This window comes from Phaenicophaeus curvirostris, chromosome 11, assembly GCF_032191515.1.
Source record: "Phaenicophaeus curvirostris isolate KB17595 chromosome 11, BPBGC_Pcur_1.0, whole genome shotgun sequence".
NCBI lineage: Eukaryota > Metazoa > Chordata > Aves > Cuculiformes > Cuculidae > Phaenicophaeus > Phaenicophaeus curvirostris.
The window spans coordinates 15,287,234-15,304,137 of NC_091402.1; the positions used below are offsets into that span (position 1 = coordinate 15,287,234).

At 58.3% G+C, this 16,904-nt stretch overlaps 2 protein-coding genes across 4 annotated transcripts in view; both read right to left on the minus strand.

The window, feature by feature from the left end:
- Positions 1-693: 693 nt before the first annotated feature.
- On the minus strand, positions 694-7,783 carry CPNE9 (copine family member 9). Of its 2 annotated transcripts, none has more exons than XM_069865791.1 (20): positions 7,651-7,783; positions 5,702-5,742; positions 5,575-5,621; positions 5,241-5,344; positions 4,975-5,014; positions 4,210-4,286; positions 4,009-4,072; positions 3,796-3,899; positions 3,612-3,716; positions 3,216-3,257; positions 3,063-3,138; positions 2,938-2,991; positions 2,770-2,831; positions 2,520-2,566; positions 2,263-2,444; positions 2,025-2,152; positions 1,822-1,924; positions 1,687-1,744; positions 1,468-1,541; positions 694-1,353 (listed from the first exon to the last, which is right to left on the minus strand). In XM_069865791.1, the coding sequence occupies exons 1-20, from the start codon at positions 7,725-7,727 to the stop codon at positions 1,201-1,203; spliced, it is 1,638 nt and encodes a 545-aa protein (XP_069721892.1). In that variant the 5' UTR covers positions 7,728-7,783; the 3' UTR covers positions 694-1,200. The 2 variants fall into 2 exon arrangements, with proteins under 2 accessions (XP_069721892.1, XP_069721894.1); XM_069865793.1 differs by having other exon boundaries at positions 1,156-1,353; positions 1,468-1,570.
- Positions 7,784-8,180: 397 nt separating this feature from the next.
- The window catches only part of MTMR14 (myotubularin related protein 14), a 31,984-nt gene continuing 23,260 nt past the window's right edge, over positions 8,181-16,904 (minus strand). The window contains exons 18-19 of one of the 2 annotated variants that reach the window (XM_069865961.1): positions 11,962-12,117; positions 8,181-8,536 (exon numbers count right to left, since the gene is read on the minus strand). In XM_069865961.1, the coding sequence (XP_069722062.1) occupies positions 8,359-8,536; positions 11,962-12,117 (334 nt within the window). In that variant the 3' untranslated portion in view covers positions 8,181-8,358. The remainder of the gene's footprint in view (positions 8,537-11,961; positions 12,118-16,904) is intronic. The other variant, XM_069865962.1, reaches the window with a different exon arrangement.

Sequence of the window (16,904 nt, forward strand, 5' to 3'; positions counted from 1 at the left end):
CGAATCTGCCGACGGGAATCACAGGCACGGGTGGTGCCGCTCCGAGCCCCGCCCCCCGTCCCCAGCCTCAAGCCCCGCCTCCAGACCCGCCCCCAAAGCTTCAAGCCCCGCCCCCATCTGGCACCGGGATGGGTTGGAGCGCTTTATTTACAATCGGTAACGCGGTACAGACCCCGCCTGCCCTCCCAACGAGCCGCCCGGCACCCCACGGCTGTGGGGCTCAGCCTTGCAGCACCCCATGGCTGTGGGGCCAGGCTCTGCAGCACCCCATGGCTGTGGGGCTTAACTTGGAGGTGCCCCATGGCTGTGGGGCTCAACACTGAACCACCCCAGGGCTGTAGGTCTCAACCCTGGAGCACCCCATGGCTGTGGGGCTCAACCTGGAGGTGCCCCATGGCTGTGGGGCTCAACACTGGAGCACCCCATGGCTGTGGGGCTCAGTCTGGGACACCCCATGGCTGTAGGGCTCAACTCTGGAGCACCCCATGGCTGTGGGGCTCAGCCCGGGGCACCCCATGGCTGTAGGGCTCAACCCTGGAGCACCCCATGGCTGTGGGGCTCAACCTGGAGCACCCCATGGCTGTGGGGCTCAACCCTGGAGCACCCCATGGCTGTAGGGCTCAACCCTGGAGGCGCCCCATGGCTGTGGGGCTCAACCTGGAGGTGCCCCATGGCTGTGGAGCGAGGCCCTGCTGTAGGCGTTGGGACGGGCTGTGGGGCAGGCAGGCTGGCCCAGGGCACTAGAGCCAGGGAACTGGGTTGCTGGGGTGAGCTGAGCAGCGGGACGCAGGCAGGAGGGGTGAGACCCCCTGCCCCAAGGCCCTGGCGAGGCTGGGGGGCCCCCGCATGCACCCGGCCCCAGGGTCAGCCAGGCTGGCCTCCCTGGGGGGACACACTGTGACCCTCCAACAGCCTCTGCACAGGCACCAGCCCTGCCCACGCCACTGTCAGAGGGACCGTTCAGTCCGAGCCGGCCCCGTGCTGCCAGGACATCACTGCTGGCCAGGCAGGAGGAGCAGGGCAGCTGGGGACGTCCAGCCCCAAGGTCTGGCTGCCAGAAGAGGAGAGTCCCAGCCACGTTCACCGGCCACAGCAGCTGGCTATCGCCCTTGCAGAGGTCACAACTCCACAATCAGGCCCCAGCAGAAGAAGGGTGAAATGTCCTCTCCTCACCAGCCAGCCCCACGGCATGTGGAGGAGCTACTGGGGGTCCGGCCGGCGAGGCTTGATGTCATGGGTCTTCATGTAGGACAGCAGCTGCTCGGGGATCTCAGCCAGCACGTCCTTGGCCAAGCGGGCCATGCTCAGCACCTGGTTTCCCGAATCGTCCACGTAATCCCGAAATGGCACGAACTTCAAGGGAAAGAAGTTTGCAGCCTGGTTGGAAACAGCCCTGTGGCTGCAAGGGTCAGCGAGGGGCTGAGGATCTCTTGCCCATAGTGGGACCAGGCTTAATGCTAATGTTACCTGTACGATGTCCCTCTCGGCGTAGCGTCCCCGGGAAGACACCCGTACCTCGTCACCATCCAGCTCCTCCATGGCTGGGGAGTGACAGCCAGTGTTGCCAAGCCTCAATGGGGCAACCCCCGGGGATGGAAACACTGTCCCTCCCCATGGCTTTGGCATCCCAGAGGAAGGGGCAGTGTTTCCATCCTCCTTCCCAGGTGTCCCCAAGCCCCAGCTCACCCTCAAACTCAGCTGGACCCACTCCCACTATGATAATGGACATGGGCAAGGCGGAAGCCTGTGGAGCAGAGGCAGCGTGTGAGCCAGGGCAACACCCAGTGTAGGGTGAACTCACAGTAACGAGGCTGCGCTCACAGTGACGATGGCTTCCTTGGTCTGCAGCATGTCGGAGATGACGCCGTCGGTGATAATGAGGAGGACGTGGTACTGCGAGCCGTCGGTCACCTGGGCAGCCGTCCTATGAGGACAAGCAATGGGGTCCCTCCAGCAGCCCCGTGGGTGTGGGACTGGTGGCATTTGGGGATGGCAAAGGGGGACAAGAGTATCCTAGCACTCACCCAGCCACCTGGTTGATGACGGGAGCGAAGTTGGTGGGACCGTAGAGCTGGACAGTGCGCAGGCTCTGGAGGTAGGACTCCAGCACACCCTCGATGCCAGCGCAGCTGGGGTTGTCCACGTTGTTGTTCTAGGGGACGAGGACAGGTGCTTGGAGGGAGATCACAGCTCCCCGAGTCCTCCTCTGTGGGATGCAGCCAGAGCACTGAGCTGCTGTGGGCACCCCCGCCCCAGACGCACCAGGGGGAACTGGTGGGAGATCTTGCCATCAGGTGGGACTTTGGCACCGAAGCCGTAGGCGGGGAAGAGCTTGTCGCTGTCATAGTCCTGGATGACCTCGCCGACCGCCTTCAACGCCAGGGCGTAGGCGCTCAGCTGGTAGGGGCTCGCGTAGTGCAGCGAGGTGGGCTGTGACGGCAACCCTGCAGCACAGCGCCCGTCAGCACCCGCTCCACGGCCACGCCGACGGGGACACACCCCGCACCGGCTGCACTCACCATTGGAGGCCGTGAAGTCGATGGCAACGGTGAAATTCAGCTGTGTCCTTGCAGGGAGAGCGATGGAGGCTGCTGGCCCCACAGCTTGGCGTATCCTCCCTTCCCCAGCACCCTTCATCAGAGCCTTCCTTCCCCAGCATGCACCCCATAGCCCGGGACCACTGTCCTGCACCCCCTCTCCAGCCCCAACATCCCCTCATCATCCCCAGGGACTCTCAGGGGACTCAGGTCACTCGGCCCCCCAACTCACCCGCCCCGGATGTAGTCAACGAAGGTGAACTCCGACTCAACGGAGAAGGAGAGCAACGTCACCTGTGGGTGCGAGGGTGGTGGTCAGACCTGGACTTCCTCCTGCTGGCTGGCACAGCATGGGCGGCAGGGTCTAGGAGGCAGGCAGGAGCACCCCAGCCCCACTCACGGTGCCGGAATTCACATATTTCTTCTTCTTGCATTTCTTCCTAGGGTTCAGCACCTGTGGGCGCAGGGGTGGGTCAGCCCCAGGGTAGGGTTGCCCCTCTTTGGGTCCCTCAGTTCCCACCATACCTCGTACACCGTGAACTGGCTCTGTGCTCGGGAGAGTTCCCGGTAGCTGGTGGCAAACTCGCCAATGAAGTCGTGGCTGCGGGAGGAGCCCCTGGTCAGCACAGCCGGGTGTCCCGGTGAGGGGCACCCCAAAGACCCCAGGTACAGCCTCACCTCCCGTCCCGGTCCCAGTCGTACACGTCTATCTTTACCGTCCTGAAAGTGAAGGCGGGCAGAGGGTGAGCTGCTGGCACAGCTAGCACCCCTGGTTTGGGGACACCCATCCCCACAGCCCCCGCAGCGCACACCCTGCTGCCGGCAGAGCCACCTCACATCTCTACGGGGAGGGAAGCGGGAAATTTGGGTCACAGCGGGGGCCCTGGAAAGGAGGGGGATGCCTTTATATAATTTGGGCTGCAACAGAGGGAAAAAAATGAAAAAAAAACCCCACTAAGAACCCAATTCTGAGCTGCCTGCCGCTGCGGGGCCAAACCTTGAAGCAGATGCTGTGGCCCCGTGGCTGCCCCCATCCCCATCCACGACACGGTGCCTCGGTCCCTGTCCCCATACCGGTCGTAGTCACCGTTGCAGAGGGCGCGCACGGGGATGGTGAAGGGCTGCCACACCGGGTTGAGCGTGTTCTTCACCACTTCTGTCTTATGGCATATGGTGAAGCTGCGGGGACAGGGCAGGGTCGGGGCGTGCCGTACGGCAACACCGGGCACGCTGACCACCCGAAGGGCCCCGCGCTCACGTGCCGTCCTCATTACTGCGGTAGAAGACGAGGAAGGGGTCGGATTTTCCAAAGAAATCCTTCTTGTCCAGCTTGTTGGCGCAAAGCTGCATCGTGACGATGTCCTGGGGACAGCGACCGTCACTGCCAGCCACCTCCTCAGCCCCAGCAGGTGCCCGCACCAGGGGAGACACACGGCTCCCTCCTCGCTGCTGCCGGGGCGCAAGCACTTACCCGACAGTTGCTCAGCTCCTCGGCCAGCAGCAGGATGGTCCCACACCGCTTTCCGGGGACTCCCCTGGGACCAGAGGCACCCAGTCAGCTTGGGGACCAAGAGGGAGGTGGGACTGGGGCTTGCGTCCCCCAGTGTGGCCGGTGTGCCCAGGAGGGGCCACGTGAGGAGAGGTGTCATGGGGCAGGTGGCTGGGGACTCACGTGAGTGGTCTCTCCAGACGGCCTCGCTGGGAACCGATCACCTCCCCCAGCGCCACGAACGCCTGCCCCAGGAAGTCCTGCACCCCGAGCACAGTGCTGTGAGAATTTGGGGGCTCCCGACACCGTCCTCCACCACCCACCCACGCTCCTCACTCTCCCGATGTGACCTGCTGACACTTCACCTTGGGGCCACCTCAAGTGCTGAAGTCACCCTGTTCTCTGAGGACCACCCGGAACCCATCCTGAACCCCCCAGGACGATCCCAGGTGCCCACTCCATACATCCTGGACTCATCCTGTGCCCCCAGGACCACACCAGGTGCTCACTGCATACGTCCTGGACTCATCCTGTGCCCCCAGGACCACCCCAGGTGCCCACTCCATATATCCTGGACTCATCCTGTGCCCCCAGGGCCAGCCCACATCCATCCTGTACCCCCCCAAACCTCCCCACATGCCATGCTCGCATCCCTCCAGAACCACCTCAAGTTCCCACAACCCATCCTGCACCCCAAAAGCCACCCCTGTGATGTGTCCTGGCCCCATTCCGCCCCACCACAACCCCACCAAGAGCGGCGTTCTTGGGGCAGAGCAGGACACCTACCTTCTGCCAGTTCCCACGAGGCACAGAGAGACGGAGAGCAGGTTAGAGCCCCCCGAGACCGAGGGTGGCTGTGCCCCAAAACAGCACCCGTGCAGGCCATGGCCTCGGGGTGCATCACACCGGGGTGTCACCACGCTTCTCCCCGGCCCGGGCTGTGCTCACCTGCTTTAAAATGGAGCAGCTCTTGGAGTCCACGTTGTAGCTGGTGATGGGAGAGCAGAGCCCTGAGCCGGTGCCCATGAGATGCCCCAGCACGCAGCCCCACACCCATGCTTTTTGCCATCATATCCTTACTTATTATTGTTATTTATTATCCTTGTTAACTATTGTTATTTATTATCCTTGTTAATTAACGTTATTTATTACTGACTCAGTGCTTTGTTCCACCCCAAGCCAGACCCAAGCCCTTCCTGGGCTGTCCTACTCACACATCAAAGCGGAGATTTTGCTTTTCCTCGAAGTAGTAGTCGAGGACAAATTTGCGGACAAAGTCGGGGTTCAGGGTGTTGTCAATCACCTCCGTGCGCCCGAACTGCAGAGAGAGGGGTGAGGGCAGCCCCCCCCCGGAGCCCGTTGCCTCCGCAGCTGCCCTGGCACTGATCCCGGCGGGGGGATTAGGGCGGCTGGCGGGACCCGATCATTAGCATGGATGTGGGTGGCCATATGGGTCTGTTTAACTCAGCCAGGGATTAGCCAGGAGCAGGGGTGCCGGCTCAGAGCTGGGAGCCTCCCAAGGGCCCCGGCTACAGGGGCTGTGCTCACCTCCTTCCACTCGCTGCCGCCTGAGCCCTGCACGAAGAGGACGACCACTGCGGGGAGAGGAGATGAACTGGGCTGCCGTGCTGTGCCGTGCCCGTGCCGTGCCCCCCTGCCTCATCCCGTTACCCACCTGGGTCAGATTTGGAGAAGGTGTCCATGTCCAGCAGGTTCCTGTGGGGATCAGAGCCAGGTGTGAGCCACCCTGGGTGCCCGTGTCCCCACCCCAGTCAAGGGACCACACAGCAAGACCACGCTGGCACCCAGCAACGCAGGGGGATGCGCTGGCTCCTCGCTGCAAGGTTCAGTGGGACAGCAGGGCGAGCGAGGAGCAGCGTCTCCAGCGCTGACAATGATTGAACATGACAGGGAACCCATTTAAAGGATGAAACCTTCCTCCGTGCCGCTGGCGCAGGCTGAGTGCCCGCCACACCCGGCAGCGGGAGCGCGGCTAATGGTGGGGCGCACAAGTGAGAAGAAAGGAGACGCTTAAAACAGGGGCTGGGGAGCTGGTGGAGATCAGTGTCTGCCAGCAGAGCGACTGAGCCTCGTCCTTCGTATGGTGTGACACCGGGAAGTGCTGGGGGCTGCAACCAGTTCTGCTGGGATCCTTCCTGCACCCCCAGGGTGGCTGCACAGGGCCAGGGGCTGGAATGCTCAGAGAGATCCCCTGAACAGGGCTGAGCTTTTTGGGGGCTGCAAAGGCAAAGCCTGCCCCTGCTCTGGGCCATCTCCAGGAGCAAAACCTGACCCCCTGACCGGAGATGCCAGGGCCCTGCAGCTGCTCTGCTCACTGCCCAGATGGGCTGGTGGGGAGGGCTCGGGCTCAGCCCTACAGAGGGGGCATGGCAGACCCTGGCCCAGACTGGAGTTTGCAGAGCTCGGGACCACAACAGGGCCACCCAGCTGGCCAGGAAGCTTTCCAGGGCTGGCCACAGGTCTTCCCTGATGCCCCAGCATGGGGGCCACTGCTGCCCAGGAGGCCACGGGTTCCGGCAGGCAGGAGCCCCTGGCCGTGGGCAGCGAGGGCAGCCGTGCCTCTGTCAGGCTATATTTAGCCACCGACAGATTTGCAGCTGCTGCTTGTCCTGTGGACCAGGAGCCAGAGGCACCAAGCAGAACCTCTCCTGAAGCCCCCGTCCTGCCATGGGCCAACGCTGACCTGGTCCTGGCCCTGGCTCTGTTGCTTCCCGCGGGGCTGATGGAGCCGGGCAGCTTCGGGCAGTTGGTCTGCAGCCAGCACCAGCACCCTGGACCCTGCCAGCACCACCTCGGACCCCACTAGCATCACCCTGCACCTCACTAGCAACACCTTGGACCCCAGTAGCAGCGCCCTGCACTTCACCAGCATCACCCCACACCCTTACAGCGTCACTTCGGACCCCACTAGCACCACCCCACACCTCCCCAGCATCACTCCGCACCCCACTAGCACCACCCTGCACCTCACCAGCATCACTTTGGACCCCACTAGCATCGCCCTGCACTACATCAGCATCACCCCGCATCCTGCCAGCACCACCTCGGACCCCACTAGCCTCACACTGCACCCCACTGTAGCATCACCCTGTACATTAGCAGCATCAACCCGCTCCTCAACAGCATTGCCCTGGACCTTGCTAGCATCACCTCGGACCCCAATAGCACCACCCCAGATCCCACTAGCACCACCCTGCACCCTGCCAGCATCAACAGACCCCACTAGCATTGCCCTGCACCTCCCCAGCATTGCCCTGGACCCCACTAGCACCACCCCACACCTCAGCAGCAGCACCCTGGACCCCACTAGCACTACCCCGCACCCTGCCAACATCAACAGACCCCACTAGCATCACCCTGGACCCCACCGGCATCACCTCGCACCTCCCCAACATCACCTCGCACCTCCCCAACATCACCTCGGACCTCGCCGGCATCACCCCGCAACCTGCAAGCACCACCAGCCCCCCCCAGCATCCCCCCGCGGGGTCTGTCCCGTCCCCGGCGCTGCCTTAGGGACCGCCCGTCGGGGCTCCGGGGCCACGGGCAGCCCCGCGGCGCGTCCCGCATCCCCCTCGGTGCCCGGTTCCCCGCGGGGCTCACCGGCAGGACACGGTGAGCTCCACCTTGGTGCCGGGCACGCTGCCGGCCGCCGGTTCCAGCGCTCCCGGAGCCGCCATCCCCGCCCGGGCGCCGCCGCTCCGCTCCGCTCGCCGCCTGCCGCGCCGCCGAGGGGCGGGCACGGGCACCGGAGCCCCGGCCCCGCGGGCAGCGCCGCCCCGGGCACCGGCAGAGGTGGGGGCTCGGCACCGGGGACCGGCCCAGCCCCGCCGGGACCTCCCGTCCCTCCTTCCGTCCCTCCCCGGTGCGGCGGAGGCTCAGCCGCGACTCCCGTCCCGCCGGGGGGCGGAGGTGGCGGGGGTGGGGGGCAGCTCCCTCCCGCTCCCGGCTCGCTGCTATTTCGGTGTCTCCGCTCCCGGAGCGTGGGATGCGCTATTTATAGGGAGAAGCTCCCGCCACCCACCCCCCCCACCCCGGGTTCAGCCTCACCGCCCTCGGTTCCCCCCCCGAACCCCCCCTCTCGGTTCGGCCCCGCCGCGCCCCCGGTTGAGCCCAGAGAGGACACAGGAGAGGGCAGAGCACGGGGGTCTTTACTGCAGAGCCTCGGCGGAGCCCCCCGCGCTCCCCCAGCCCCGGGCAGGGGGGCAGGAGCGGGCACCGGGTGCTGCAGGTGCCCGCTGAGGGATGGGGGGGGTCCCAGCTCGGCCAGGGGGTCCCGGTTCTCCAGCCAGCGGTCCGGGAACGGCGCGCTCAGAGCGTGCTGCTGCCTCTCAGTCCCACGCCTCGAACGAACTGCTCGAGGAGGCCGCCGATGGCCCCCGACGGGCTGGGGGGCACAGCCTTCAGCCCGATGGTCCGGCTGTAGCTGGCCACGAAGGCAGAACGCACTTCTTCCAGCCGGGACTCGCGGTCGCTCGCTGACACCAGCCTAGGAGAGACAAGCAGGAGGTCAGCGACCGCAGCCAGCCCTCGCCCTCCCTCTTGGACAGGACGAGAGGCAATGGCCTCAAACTCCACCAGGGGAGGTTCAGGCTGGACATCAGAAAAAAAATTTTTCACGGAAAAGGTCATTGGGCACTGGAACAGCTGCCCAGGGAGGTGGTTGAGTTACCTTCCCTAGAGGTGTTTAAAGGACGGGTGGATGAGGTGCTGAGCAACATGGTTTAGTGATTGATTGGAATGGTTGGACTCGATGATTCAGTGGGTCTTTTCCAACCTAATGATTCTACAATTTTCTGATCCCAGGTGTGGGGCAGGAGCCTGGTGGCAGGGCTGGGGCTCTGCCCATGGCACCAGCAGGGCTGCGGCAGCACCAGCCCCACAAATCTCCAGCTGGAGCAGCTGGTTACGTGCTGCCTCCTCGCCCAACTCAACCCAATGCTCTCCATGGAGCCTCTCGCAGCCTCCCTGGGTCTCCTGCTTCACCAACCCCTCCCGTTTCTCCCGTCACCCTGTGCTTACGAGGCCATAGTTCAGACACAGTGCTGCTTTCGCCAAGCGGGTGCTGGCTGATGTCAGCCCCTGTGCCAGCTTCCTCCCCTCCCACATGGAGCCCATCCACATGTGCCGAGCCTGGACATTCGCTTCCAACCTATTTGCGACTGTCCCTTGCTTCCCCCAGGCCCAGCCTTTCACGTTTGTGCCAGCACAGATGGCTTTGGGGAAGGGGGGATGAGAGGGGGCAGACAAGGTGACAAAAGCCCGAAGGAGCACTCCAGCCGTGAAAAGAGGAGAGCTTAGCGGCGTTTTACTTCTGCTCGCAGAAAAAGCAGGAGGGCTGCCTGCAGACTAGGGCACAGCTTCCCCTGGGACCTGCTCTCCTCTCCAGCTGATCCATGCACCTGGTTAGGGGTGGAGGGAAAGAGAAAGGAAGGCGGAATTTGAGCCGAGAGAGCAAGCCTAGGGTTCAGAGGTGGCTGTTCCAAGCAATTCGGCCTGAAACGGTCCTTACTGTGGCGCTTCTGCAACGTGCTGGTGGTTCCCAGAGAGAATAAGAATTTCCTCAAAGGTCACTCCAAGGGCACAGCATGAACCTTCCCCATAAAAAATTCTCTTTAATCTCTCCAGTGCCTGGGCTGGCTATAAATTGGCACAGCTCATTTGAATGGAAGTGTTAACCACCCACAGCCAACAGCTTCGGTCCGGAAACAGCAGCAAGAGGATATGGTGGGAGGCCTATAAACAGCAAGCGATGCGGAGGCAGCCAACCAGGCCGCTGTTTACAGTCTCTGATAATAAAGAAAAGCCAGAGGGCAAAGGAAAAAAGGCAACATATCTAAACACATTAAAAAGATGCTTGTTTGGCAACCTAATTAGGACGCGGAACTGCCAAACCTCCTAGCATTAAAAATAAGCTACATGAAAGCAGGACTGACTTGCACCCAAGTACGCTTAACTTAAACATCACATGCAGAGGTAAGCGAGGGCGTGCAGCTGTCAGGTCCCACATCTTCTGCCTCTCGCACCTCTTCACAGGACAAGTTTTAGCTCATGGAGTGAGAGCGCAGGGTCAAGCTGCAGGCTGCTGCCCGAAGCCAAGCCCTGCAGACCAGCCGCACCGTTCCGCTCCGAGCAGTTCAAGCAGGGAGGCAGGTCACGCTTCCCTGCCAAATCCACAGTGCTCTGCCCCACTACACTTCCTACAGCCTCCCCGCTCGCCTGCAGCTTGGGGCGCAGGATGAGAGGAGGCTGTCAAAGCCCCAGCTCTAAGTAAGCCCTGACAAGCCCCACACAAGCACAAGTAGGCTGTGAAAAGCGTCCCTTCTTATAGAGCTGCTGCCAGCTGAGATGTAAAGTGGGAACTTAAATGGAATTTAATTTTCCAAAAACTCATACTGTGCTGGGCTGCAAAAAAATGGGGTAAAACCACAATGGGCTCTTGAACAAACAGAGCTGATGCAAACAAAGTGGAGGCCCTGGGTCAACCTCAACACAACATTCTTGGGAACTCTTCAGCCCTTCCGAACAGTGCCTGGTCCCAGTTCCTGCAGTTGAGTGGTCCCCGAGCACCCCACAGCTCCACTGAAGAGCCGAACGGGCCAAAGCACTGACAGCATCTGCTGCACACACAAGGGAGAAGCACCACTGCTGTTCCACTCCCTTTGAACTTGTCTGTTTCAAGCAGCTGGACTCCAAACGGCATGAGCCTGTGTCTCGGTACAGACAGGTCCAGTCCTTCAGAGCTCAACTGGAATTCATACTCCTCTACTTAGTTCCTTACTGTGATGTTGGATCCAACTCCAAGAAGAGCAGCAACGACTTGCTGGCTATCAGTAGCCATCAGGCACAGCCAGCTTCAGGGCACAGAAAAGCAGTTGCCACTTCAGCCACTAAATCCTTCAGTCCCTTCTGGTCTCTAGACAACTGCAGGAGCAGCTCAGTGTGTCCTCAAAGAAAGAGGGAGCGAATCCTGGCCAAGTCATGTCCGACATCTCTCGTGATTCTTTGATCTGCCAATTCAGGCATCGTGTAGATTCACCATAACTCGGTGGCAGATGCTCTGCTCTGCTCAGCGGTGTAGCACGCAGCCACAGGACAAGGCGAGCCAGGGTAGCCAGCCTGTCTCACAGGGGATGTTGGTTTTCGCGTTTGTTTGCTTCTGCCTTCAAATCACATATTTGGAACTTGGTAAGGGACTGCAAGCATTTGGCACCACAACTCCAGCACAGACAGCCAGCGGCAGCCCCTGATCTGCCATTTCAGTTTCCCGATTGAGAGTTTGCAGCCTTCAGGCACAAGCCCATGTTCTCCTCTAACAGCAATTAAAGCCCATCTCCCGCCTTTCAAGCTTTCACAGAGGTGGCTTTCTATTTGGGGAGCAACATTTGCCTTCCAGCCATTGTACGTGGCAGGAGGCAGCAGGATGCAGGGTCTCCGCTGCTCTGCGCTGATCTGCAAATGATGCTGCCTGTGGTCAGACAAAATTGGGGTTACGAAAGGGAAGCCCCTTTCTTACTGCAGCAAGGATCTGACCCTAGCAGGGAGACAGAGATGAGCAAGACACAAAAGCAAGAAAATCTGGGTTACCAGTCCTGTCCTGACAAGCACGCATCCTCAAATGCACTCAATTATGCCCAAATTCAGCATCTTAGGGAAGAGAGACAAGCCTCTTCTTCCTAGAGAAAGCAAAGTAGTCCCGTCACTAGGCAGAGAAAATGCTGGAGTATTTCCGAGTTCAGCATAAGCAAAGAGTGCTCAGTGACTGCATTTGTAGATGGAAAGAACCAAGGCAGCAAAGATGGGCCAGTTTGCTGTGGGATCCCAAGCTTCTTTAAAAGCACAAGGGTGATGAAGTTCCAGCGCTCGCAGCCAACCGAAAGACACAAGGAGAGATCCTGCATTTGAGACACTTACAGGCAAGTGCTAGGGAACTCATCCGGGAAGCTGCAAGGGAGAGAGGCGTCTGCGCTCAGGATTGCCTGCTCCCGAATACTGCCACACCCTGTCACCATCTGCCAGCTGCCAAAGTCTGTGGAAACGGAAGATCCGGGCAGAGAATGGTCCGCCGATCTGGGGCAGAGAGAGAGGGAGACGGCGCGATCAGTCAGGTCATTCAACCACATGCTTTCCCTAACGCCGGTGCCAGGGACCCGCCAGGCTGAGTGCCAGCAGCACCTGTGCCAGCAGCTTCGACACTCGAGGACCGGGGTGTGAGATGCGGCTCTGGCTGGGCCCTGTGCCAAGCCTTTCCTTTGAAATTAAGGGGAGAGACAAGCTGGCTGGGACCGACAAAGCAGCTGGGAGCCGGACAGGACAGAGCCAGCAAGAAGCAGATGGCCATGCAGAACTGTGAAACCCATTAGCGAGATGCAACAGCCCTGAATCTCTCAGAAGTGGATGCTGCGCTGTACAAGGGGCACCCCCTGTTTCTTGTCGTGGCTGTTAGCACATCCCCAGGGCAGCAGCAAGGTCTGACGGAGAATCAAGGCTGCAGCTTGGTTAGTGCTGAGGGAGACTTAGAGATGCTTGGTCCAGCAGCTGTTACAAAGCAGCTCTCTGCTGAGGCATTAACAGCAGGTATAAACAGAGCCATTCACTGCTCAAGACATCCCCAGGGCACCCACCCTCCCCAGCATCTGAAGATCTTTTCATTCCTGTGTTAGAAGAATGGACTGTGCCAGAAACCAGGCAGCAAAACATCTTTAGGACAGTAAAAAGAGCCAAAGGAAGATAATTGTTAGATATATGTATCCTTCCACCAGGAAAGGAGGAAGCATGAAATCTGATAAGTGAAGCCAAGGAGACCCTCCAAAATCTCAGAGAAGGCGGCACAATCACTTGAGACAAACCCAGAGCTCTTGGCTTCCAGGGAGCAAGCAATTACTGTGCCCCACTGCACAGCAGAGTGTACATAGCTGGAAGCACAGCCCGTGGCAGAGCTACTCAATTACACACTACCAAGACGGTCTGGATAATTTATCTGAAATCTGCTGGGCAGAGAGCAGCGCACCAGCTCCAGCTCTGCTGGGCCAGGTACTTGCACGCTGTCTTCACAGCTAAGAATAGCAGTGGCGCACTGCAGCTGCTCCCCAAGAGACCAGGAGAACAGTTAGAAAGACAGGATCTCCCACAGCAAGAAGGACCTCAGTGAGACTGGAAAGCAAGGGTGAGGGAAGATGCACAGCAGTAAACCCATCTGCAATCTCAATCTGCATACTTCCAAGCCTGCCATTTAACTAGTGGGGTTGATAGGGGCAAGTTTGAGAAGGCTGAAACATGGTCCTGAGCTGGCTGCACAAGCAGAGAAGGGGAAGTCACACAGTTCCTTGTGTGCCAGCTTCCCATCACAGTGCTGACGCTCCTACCCCTGCAGTTTGGGTGTAACACCACTGTCTGGAAGCTCAAGCTCTGGAAGGGCATCACAACAGAAAGCAGGAAGAGCAGAGCTTTCTCTGCCTTGCATGGCTCTTATCCTTTGGCTGCTCAATGAACTGAGGAGTGAGGTGGGGAGTATTTGGAGAACCCCTTCTTACAAAAAAGTGTTTTTCCTGCAGCACGTAACACTGCAGCAAGAACGAGGGCATTTCACTGAAAGAACTGCAGCATATACTCTTAGGAAGACCTTAGATCAGACAGGGATAACCTTCCCTGAGATGCAAGGAATTGGTAAGGGAAAGGGAGTCGCTGTTCAGCGACATGTACGCCTCTCCCTGCTTTTGAAGATAAAGCTGAGAAAATCAGCTTGAAGGAGGAGAGCAGGCAGAGCATTTGGGCCCAGAGCATGGTGCTATCCTGGAAGCACAGTGAGAACAGTGCAGGAAGCCAGAGAGAAGCATAGAGGGACAGTGCTTCCGTGCAGAGGGAAGAAGAAGACATCACCTCCCAGAGAGTACAGCACAGCTGACAGGACAAACAGAAGTGTCATATGCAGCGATAAGAGTTTGAGCTAAAGCGGTGAAGAGGTCTGTAGGTGATGGGCTTAGGCAGAAACAAAGGTTTTGAAGAGGACAAGTCTAGATGGCACAGGAGGACGTGAGACAGCAGGATCTTCAGGTAAAGAGAAGTGAACAGAGCTCTGCAGCTCTTTCAAAGGGAGACTAGTAGCAGGAGCTTGCCTGGGAGACTGTGCCCACATGGCAAGCAAAGGAGTAAGACATGATCCAGGGCCCCAGGACAGTAAAAACGTCCCTCTGCCTAGTATAATCAGCCACACCGGTCAGATCATTCTGTGCTCAAGAAGCTGAACAGAAAATTGCTTCCTCTTCAGGTGTGCAGCCTTGGCTTCCAGCTGTTGGTCACCTTCCATGGCTGTCAGTTAAGATTAGACTGATCTTACACTACCTCTTAGAGGTGGATCAAGTCACCTCTTGAATCCTTTTTTGGACAGGCTGATAAAAGCATCATGTATCTCCTGCTAGACTGACTCTCCATGGCTCTCTCGCCCTCTAACCCTTCCTGGGGTCCCTGACACTGTTAAGCAGCTGTGCCGACAGTGCAAGGGGTCTTGGGAAGCAGCTGGATGACTACAGCAAAGCTGACATGGCTAGAGGAGATGAGATACAGCAAGTCTTCAAGTTGCTGTCTCTGCCACAGACAGAAAGAAAACGAAAGTGAGCTTCACACACCCACCTCTTCAGGTCCACGAGTGGGAAGAAACTCCCTCAAAAGTGCAAGATTAACAAAATTAGATTAGCAAAACAGAGATGAGCTGCAAGCTGTTTCTTCACACAAGGAAGGACCTCTAGCAGGCCATAAACTGGCAACTCTGAGCCTGGAAGGGTTCCTTTTAATCAGGTCAGTGCTTCCCATGCAAGATGCTGCACAAGACAGTATTTCACAGCACATGGACGGTCACCTGCCAAAGGAGAGTTAATACTGGAGGCAGAGCAACAGTCAGGGATCCTTCCCCTTCTTAATACGTAACAGAGATGAGTGCCAAGTGCCAACAGCCCGGCTCTCATCCTGCCCTGTGCCGCCCCCGCTCACCTGCCATACTTCTGCACACCTAGGACTAGTTGGGAAGCAGCTCATTTGCCAGAATATGCTCTGTGCCTTAAATTGAAGTGTTAAGTAGGTACTGTGAGCACAGGCAGATTGTGGCAACCTGGAGTAAAGGGCAGCCCTTCCCACCTTTGCGTGGGAAATATTGGCAAGGAGTACTTGGCAAAGAGCTGCACTGAGAGCCCTGGCTGCTATCTACAGGCTGCGTTAGTGCCGTAACAGCCTGAGCAGCCAGTCCTCTGCAAGCGCAATCGTTTCTGATTGCAGCACTGCCAGTCAGCAAGCCCATTCTGTAGCACGGTCCTGCAATAATTCCAGAAAACGTTCCTGTAAACAATCCCTGTCCTGCTGCAGTCACTATCCCAAGTTGTCACATCGCAGATCCAACTTCCAAGCCAGGCTGTGAGGAGCAAGACATGCAGTGCGTATGCAGTCCTGTCGCTGTCAACCAAAGCCAAGGGACAGCAGCTCCTCTGTCCCTCTCTGCACCCCCTCCAGACCCACAGCTGAGCTGTCTGCAGCCCTTTAAGTAGGGGAGTTCTCTGTGGCTGTTGACCAAAGTGGATCCTCCACGACTTAACTCCTCTAGAGATCTTGACTCTTCAGATCGCAGTACTTTGGGTTTTATTTAATTGACTTAGCAAAAGCACATTCAACCAAAGATTATCCAGCAGCTAATCCACATTAGTGGTATGTGCACACACGCTAAATCCCTGACACAAATAAAGGGGTTTTCTGCAGTATCATGGGATATTCAGACTATCAGTGTCAAATGCAAACACAGGACACAGTTTGCAAGCCACTACCCACTCACATGTAGGGAGTTCAACTCAATGCACTCTATCATACTCGGAGCTCTCTGTTTGTAGAACAAGCAGCACTTTGTCATACTCTGCAAATAATCTATGCATTATCTTCATGCATGTTTGCCCTCAGTAGATGTGATATTAACCAATCATGCTGGGATAAGCTAGAAAGACTGCTAGAAACTTGCCTTTGTACTACTTTGTCTAACAAGGACCATCCAGGGACTTACAGGTATCCAGGACCTCTGGACTGGAGCAGGACTCAGAAGACGGGGTGGTGAGGTGAGGGCAGCAGCAGAATGGTGACACAGCCAGGGCAGCAGAGGGGCTTGTATCCCACCAGCCGAGTTGGCATTTGCGTTCAGGCGACCCCAGTTCCCCTCCCAGGCCCTGCTCCTCTCTTACAGCTGGCTTGCCTTCCCATTCCTTCCGGAGCTCCCTGCCTGCCAGCACATGGACCGGACTCTTTACGTGAACTACCTGAAGGGTGCCTGCTAGTGTTTTACAAGCAACCTTTTTTTCTTAACTGCTGCTGCAGTGGTTAAGTGTTTTGTTGCTATGGCCACACAACCAGAGAATTAGGAAGTAAAGTACAGTAGCTCCTTCACCTCAAGAGCCTTGGGTGTTAACCAGCCAGTAGCACAGTAGAGATAAAGGTATTTCTGGCATCATGATCGGTCTCTGTGCTCTGGTCTTTCCATCCTAGTCCTATCGTTTTTCAAGCAGTGAAGGGAGAGAATCTACCTCTCCCTTACACTCCTTCTTCACACAAAATGGGACTCCACCTTTCCTTCATGATGGAAAACGGTGGCTGAAGGTACTGTGATAGCCATTACCTACATGGAGCTCACCAGACAAATTCAGACTAAGATAGTCCAAATGGGGAGACCAAAGCCAAGTGGAGTGACACAAATGCTTTCTCTGCAGACAAAACGTACTGTGCTCAGTTCCCAAAAAGTGGAAGGCAATGCACTGCTCAAGTCCTTTGCTAGCAGAGCTGCTACCAGCGTTATCCCAGGGAAGGCAGGCAGGGCACAGACAGCAATCTGG